At 34.7% G+C, this 7,654-nt stretch overlaps 1 protein-coding gene across 1 annotated transcript; it reads left to right on the top strand.

The window, feature by feature from the left end:
* Positions 1 to 1,173: 1,173 nt before the first annotated feature.
* On the top strand, positions 1,174 to 7,374 carry LOC143553074 (vesicle-fusing ATPase-like). The gene is made up of 20 exons (XM_077043137.1): positions 1,174 to 1,374; positions 1,483 to 1,578; positions 1,677 to 1,758; positions 1,837 to 1,887; positions 1,983 to 2,150; positions 2,229 to 2,383; positions 2,477 to 2,585; positions 3,394 to 3,493; positions 3,586 to 3,641; positions 3,948 to 4,013; positions 4,090 to 4,172; positions 4,958 to 5,091; positions 5,172 to 5,382; positions 5,485 to 5,616; positions 5,713 to 5,773; positions 5,856 to 5,974; positions 6,060 to 6,147; positions 6,251 to 6,373; positions 6,445 to 6,510; positions 6,884 to 7,374. Exons 1-20 carry the CDS (start codon positions 1,214 to 1,216, stop codon positions 7,025 to 7,027), a joined length of 2,205 nt encoding a protein of 734 aa, XP_076899252.1. The 5' UTR covers positions 1,174 to 1,213; the 3' UTR covers positions 7,028 to 7,374.
* The last annotated feature ends 280 nt before the right edge of the window (positions 7,375 to 7,654 follow it).

Genomic DNA, 7,654 nt, shown 5'->3' with positions numbered 1-7,654 from the left:
TTATATAGTTTTTACTTGTTATTTTCCATCAGGGCACAATCGCATGAGGATGCTAGGGGGCATAATATATTTTCAAATACTTTAATGTCATTCGCAAGAAGACCTTTGATCGTGAAAGTTAACTCACTAGTATGATTCTCCCGTGTAATGCAACAAAAACTCGGTTATAATCAGCTTGATGTATTACGATATCGATACGTGTTATAAAAAATTAAATAGAAAACTTAAAGGCTAAAGTCTTGATACGCACAAAAGAATATTGAAATATGTCTTACATCGATTACAAACTATATAAATAGATACTGGTACGAATAACGGTTCAGATAATACCGATGGCAATGTTGATATTGCTCGATCGTAATCGGGTTTATCACAAAACTCTATTTAAAATACAACCCCGTTTCAAAAAATTTTATAGCAAAATGTCGAGAAAAATTATATACAGGTACAAAAACCATAAAAAGGTATGCCGATTCCAATAATATCGATATTGGCACTCGTACTATTTCGTTGGAATCGGTTTGTTTCGTCACAACACTCGTACAACTCACAATACCAAAAGTAATATTCTATTTTGAATATAATTCTGTTTTTAAATAAAAATAGTCACTCTGAGATTAAATACCTCTACTATGACTTCAACGGGATAAATGATGATGATGATGTACACATCAAGCTCAAAGGCCATGCGGTTCAATAGTCAACCAAGTTCAAGTATTTAGGATCGTTTGTACAACGTAATGAAGACATAGATAGTGATGTGGCCATTGCATTTAGGTAGGTAGGATGGTGTATGACGGTTCAAGTATTTATGATCGTTTGTACAACATGAACAGAAAACCAACCATATGTGTTTTATGTAATAAGAGAACCCCAACTAAACTAAAAGGAAAGTTTTATAGGCTTACAATTCGACCAACATGGTTATACAAACACAGATTGTTGAGCCATAAAGAAGACATATGTGCATGAGCACGAAGTAGCATAGTTTGAGGGATAACTTTTGTAATATACTCTCATTAAAGAACAATACAAATACAATAATAAAACGAGGAGGTGGTGCGAAGGTTCGAGTCCGGCGGGTCTTTATTGGCCCCGTCAACAATCGATCCTACGAAATCGATTTACAACTAATTACACCATTTCATTTCATTTCCATTTCTCTCTTAACATTATTAACATTGCCCTGTGATTCGATTCATCTGTTTCAACAATGGCGTCATCATTGACGATGACCGTAACAAATACGCCGGCGAAAGATCTGGCATACACCAATTGCGCCTATTGTTCGTCGTCCGATCTCCGTCAATTCCCCCTGCCTGGATCCAATCTCGCTTTTGCTCTCGTTGGTGACGTCTTCGTTCTCTCTATAGCATATCCTTTACACCTATTTTAATAATTTGCAAACTGTTATTATTTATTTATATGTTTTAATTGATCTCTTAATATATCATTTTATTGTTACACTTAACTGAGATAAACTGCGTATGATACCATACAAAATGGACAAATTGCACTTAATGCCATCCAACGACGTCATGCTAGGGTTTCTACTGGAGATTCAATATCTGTTACCAGGTTTCTACTCTAGTTATATTAATATATTTACTTAATTAATGTATTGGCTAGGTTTCTGTTTGTTCTCTCACTGATCATTTCTGCCACAATCATTTTAGGTTTATTCCACCAGAGGATTTTAACGTTGCGTTGCTTACTCTCGAGTTGGAGTTTGTGAAAAAAGGGAATAAAGAAGAGCAGGTATGTTATGAATGTTAGCTTAATTACATGCTTTTTACCGGCACACCGTCTTCGGTTTTGAATATATTGTGTTTGCAGGTTGATGCAGTCCTTTTAGCTCAACAGCTTAAAAAAAGATTCGTAAACCAGGTATGCCTCGTTGACATTATGCGTTGTGCATCTTGATGATTGTAATGACGGTAAGACACCAATGTTGCTATACACATATTTGTTATACAATGCAGATTTTGACATCAGGTCAAAGGGTAACTTTTGAGTATCATGGCAATGGTTATATCTTCACAGTCACTCAGGTTGCGGTTGAAGGGCAGGAAAAATCAGCCATCGAAAGAGGCATGCTTTCTGAAGATTCATACATTGTGTTTGAGGCCTCCAATTCTAGTGGAATAAAGGTTTTCATTTTCCAATTGTTTGCATTTGTGTTTTGTTTTTTCATTTTTCAGTTCTGTAAGTTTTTCCTTTATGTGCAGATTGTTAATCAACGTGAGGCGGCTAGCAGCAACATATTTAAGCACAAAGAGTTTAACCTTCAAACACTTGGTATTGGTGGTCTGAGCAATGAGTTTGCAGATATTTTTAGAAGAGCTTTCGCCTCTCGGGTTTTCCCTCCCCATGTGGCAAGCAAGTAATGTCCTATCTTTGTGTCATAATATATAACAGTTAATAATTTACTAACTTTTTTCATTCTATCAATGAAATGGGAATCTTTATGTATCAGATTGGGAGTAAAGCATGTTAAGGGAATGCTGCTATATGGTCCACCTGGCACTGGCAAGACTCTAATGGCTCGCCAGATTGGGAAGATGTTAAATGGGAAGGATCCAAAGGTATGCAATTATTGGTCTTTTTATGTTTTTATGTCATATCAGATATATATTTAAAGCTATTGCCATCCACAATGGCATTTAAGGAAGAAGTTTAAAGTAATTAATTTGGCTCTTAGACTCAAACAAACACCCACAAACGCGCCACATCGCCAATGCATCCATCCTTCAAAAACATCCTTTTCCCAACCAATCCACCATCCTTCACAAACATCCTCCCGTTTCCCCATCATCACCACCTTTTACATTTATTTCCATAACCAGACTATTTTTATCTACATGCTGTGTATTTTAGTTTAATAAGTTATGTAGTTAGATAAGGACGGAGGGTGTACTGATATTTTGGGTACCTCAGACGATTTACAACTTAGTCCTCTATTTACCAATTATTTATAATATAAAATACACATTTTATATTGGTTTGTCATTTTTACTGATGCTTACAAAATAATATTACATAAATCGAAAGTTAAAGAAAATCAAATATTACAAAATCATCAGAGGCGATATTTGTTTGTTCTTGCATTATAAATGTTTATGTTCGTTAAAAGCATAAAAAATATAGAGGATTTCTGTTTCAAGTTCTTTTGTATTATTTCTTCACCACGGTCTCATATTCCATGGATGCTCATGGGAAATCTGTGGCAACACTGGCTTCTGTGACAAACGACACCTAACCAGTCATTAGGTTCCTACAAACGCCCATTGTGTGATGGTCATAGTTCCATCTGTTGTAAAGAACACATGATATGATTTTACATAATACTCATGACTTCTTATATTGACTTTTTTGGTCAATTCTACAAACCAGATTGTAAACGGACCCGAAGTACTGAGTAAATTCGTTGGTGAAACTGAAAAGAATGTAAGAGACTTGTTTGCTGATTCTGAACAAGATCAAAGAACACGAGGTAGAACAGTAGACTGATAAGATTCTAGAATCTAAAACAAATTTTGTTTTGGTTCTTAACTTCTTATATACTCTTTGTTCAAATTATTGCAGGGGATCAAAGTGACTTACATGTCATCATTTTTGATGAAATCGATGCTATTTGTAAGGTAAATTCATTTCCAAATATTCAGTAATGAGGCCTGTTAACAAACCGAGCGTTCATCGAACTATTTGTTTAGTTCGGTGGGAAGTTCGTTTTGTTAATGAACGAACTGACATGAACTAAAATTTGAGTTCATTTAGTGGGCGAACATGAACAGGAAAACCCTGTTCGTTTAATTGGTCGTGTTGGATCGTTTGTTCGGGTAACGCTAAACGAACGAACGAACATGCTTTGTTTATGCGCAGTTTGTTACAGGCCTATCAGTAATTCTCTCTTCCTTTTGTAACCTGCGTTCTTTTCACAACTGCAGTCTAGAGGTTCAACTAGGGACGGTACAGGAGTGCACGATAGCATTGTCAATCAGCTTCTTACAAAGGTTGGAATTTATAAAGAACTATTTGACAATCGATATAAGAAACTGAGTTTGGAAAATATGTTAATATTATTATTAGATAGACGGTGTGGAAGCTTTAAACAATGTGTTACTCATTGGAATGACAAATAGAAAGGATTTACTTGATGAAGCTCTTTTGAGGTGAGTCCATTCTCTGAAGGCCTGTAAACGAATCGAACATTCGGTGAACCGTTTGGCGGGAAGTTTGTTCTTGTTCGTTTTTTAAAAACAAATGAACATGAACAAACTTTTTGTTCATGTGGTTAAATGAACGGACATGAACACAGTTCTCGTTGGTGAACATTCGTTTACTTTGTTCATTTACATCCGTTTACATTCATGATTCATCTATGTTTGTTAGTTCACATTTGGCTAAGTTTGCTTGTTTATAACTTTATATATATTCATATAAACTTTTAGGCCTATTACAATTTAGGTATAGTTTTGTTAACTTTATTGACCTAACAGATTGATGTTCACGTTTACTTTTAATATGTTATGTTCGTTCATCTATGTAAGTTATGTTCGTGCACCGTTCGTTTATACTCTTAAATGAACACGAACACATTGATTTTTTTAACGAACGGACATGAACAGGAAAACCCTGTTCGTTCAATTGTTTGTGTTCGATCATTTGTTTGGTTAAAGTTAACCGGACGAACACGAACAGTATATACTTTTAAAAAACGAGCATTTACGAACATGAACACGCTCATTTTCTTATTAAATGAATACAAACAAGAAAACCTCGCTTGTTTAACCATGTGTTCCATTGTTTGTTCTGTTAAAGTCAAACGAAAGAACAAGAACATGCCCGGTTTATGTTCGTTCGGTTTGTTTACAGGCCTAATGATCTCTTATAAGGTATTAACTGTCGTTCATTAGTATTAATCTTTCACTAACCATTTTTTCTATAACTTGCGTAGGCCTGGTCGTTTAGAAGTCCAGGTGGAAATCAGCCTTCCAGATGAAAACGGTCGTTTTCAAATTCTTCAAATTCATACAAATAAGATGAAAGAGAATTCCTTTTTATCTCCAGATATTAACCTACAAGAGCTCGGTATATTTTTCACTCAATTTTATTCATATTATTGAAAAATCATGTTACGGTTTGATTAACTTTAATAATTATTGATATAGCTGCACGAACAAAGAACTACAGTGGAGCAGAACTTGAAGGTGTTGTGAAAAGTGCGGTTTCTTACGCTCTCAATCTCCAGCTCAGCCTTGATGATTTAACTAAAACAATCGATGAGGAGAGCATTAAAGTCACCATGGATGATTTTTTGAATGCTCTTCATGAAGTTGTTCCTTCATTCGGTGCTTCCACAGACGACCTTGAACGCTGCAGGTCAAAATAATATTGACCTTTTCACTTTATGAGTAAATAAGAATCTTGACTTTGTTAATGATGACCAAAATTTATATTAATCTTTTTTTTGATTTGATGCAGGCTCAATGGAATAGTTGACTGTGGTCAACGACATGATCATATCTTTAAAAGAACTATGTTATTAGCAGAACAAGTTAAAGTTAGCAGGGGTAGTCCACTTGTCACAGTTCTTCTAGAAGGTCCAAGTGGCAGGTAATTATGTCTTTTAACTTTTTATAGTAATTAATTTTAATATTATCCATCTCTCATAGGCTCATAACTTTTTTTAACGTATTTGGCTATTCGCAGTGGTAAGACTGCAATGGCGGCTACTGTTGGTATTGGTAGTGATTTTCCATATGTCAAGATTGTAAGTTTTTTTTTTGGAACTTAAAGTAGTTTATTCATTGCATATCATTTATATGAAATAAGCAAATTTTTGGCAATTGTAGATTTCTGCTGAATCGATGATTGGACTCAGTGAAGCCAGTAAATGTGCAAAAATCGTCAAGGTATTTGAGGATGCTTATAAGTCAAGCCTGAGCATAATTGTTCTTGATGATATTGAAAGGTAACTAATTCACTTGTTAATAATGTTCCAATGACATTTCTAGCGGTTGTTAACTAATCTATTTCTTTTTATTTCATTATTGCAGATTGCTTGAATATGTTGCAATCGGACCTCGTTTTTCAAACTTGATATCTCAGACATTGATGGTCCTCCTTAAACGACTTCCTCCAAAGGTATCTAATATGTTCCTTGTTATTTCTGGTATATTTATAATAACGCGTGAACGAAACACAAGAAAACATAGATTTTTATGTATTTTGTTATTAAAACATTCAGGGTAAAAATATGTTGGTGATTGGAACAACAAGCGAGGTGTCCTTTTTGGAGTCGGTTGGTATTTGTGATGCTTTCTCTGTCACTTACCATGTTCCTACATTGAAGACCGAGGATGCTAAAAAGGCAAGTTTCAATGTTAAATTCCGTTTTGATGCATTTAATGTTTGATCTATTTTCAATATTTGTGTTTTCAGGTGTTGCAACAACTTAAGGTGTTCTCTGATGATGACGTTGATGCTGCAGCCGAGGCTTTGAATGATGTAAGATTCTTAAGCTCCTTCAACTATTTTTGCTTCAATTACCATAGAACCGCTTTCTTTGGTAAACCTAAATGCTCATATACAATATGACCTATCAAAGCATGTTCGAAAGTCATTTATGACATGAAAAACAAACACCTTATTTTGCATACAACTCTGTTTTCTATAAATTTTGGGTTTATTTAAAAAAAAATTAAATAAGAATAGTTATTAGAGAAATAAAAATTATATATAAATGAATTAAATGGGTTAAAGATATATTAATGGTGAAACTGAAACAAAAAGAACATGGCAAATTGTGATTGGTCAAGTTACAATTCATGGTTTGCAAATTGTTGTATATATAATTTAATTTGTGGTGGTGGCGGTGTAGATGCCAATCAAGAGGCTCTATATGGTGGTAGAGATGGCGGCACAAGGTGAATCTGGTGGAAGTGCAGAAGCAATTTACTCAGGCAAGGAAACGATTAAAATTTCACATTTCTACGAGTGTCTCAAAGATATTGTTCGGTACTAGTTTTTTCTTCTATGCACATGCATTGATTTTTACAAAGAAGGCCGGAATTTTGAATGTTTGCTTGTATTGGTTCCCGCCATTTGCTTTGAGTTATAGTTAACAAGACCTTGGTATAGTTTGGCAACCGAGTTTAGAAAAAGACAATGTTTTTGTATGTTGGTTTTAAACTCGGTGGCTATTGAATGCATGTTGATTTGATTGAAGTGGTGTACCACTGATGTGAGAATTTTGGTTTTGGAGAGGCGTATTGTTGATGTATTGGTTTTTGTTACGAACTTTTAAATTAACTATTATCATTTTCTTTTAAATACTTGTATATGCATTTAATAAATCTGTCATCTTATCGCTCCGAATATACTTTCCATGAACGTATGTCTGGTCCTTGTCTATAATCTCTTCTATCGTTGTGGTATATTGTGTAGTTTATTTTTCACCATCTAGTCATTGCGGTGTGGTTTGCCGAGGCATATACGTGTGGGAACCATGGAGTGTTGATTCATGTTGCACTTGGTTTGACGTGCAGCAGGCAATCACATTAGGTGGGAGGGATTTTAATTTTCAAATGAACACGCCGTTTGTAGAGGTAAGGAATAAACCAACATGAAATAATAAACTTTAAATTCGTTA

Source organism: Bidens hawaiensis, unplaced genomic scaffold, assembly GCF_021521415.1.
Source record: "Bidens hawaiensis isolate Kalapana, Puna unplaced genomic scaffold, B.hawaiensis_p1.1 tig00017140_1, whole genome shotgun sequence".
NCBI lineage: Eukaryota > Viridiplantae > Streptophyta > Magnoliopsida > Asterales > Asteraceae > Bidens > Bidens hawaiensis.
The sequence above is the reverse complement of the archived record's forward strand: the minus strand, read 5'-3'. Positions and strand labels throughout refer to the sequence as shown.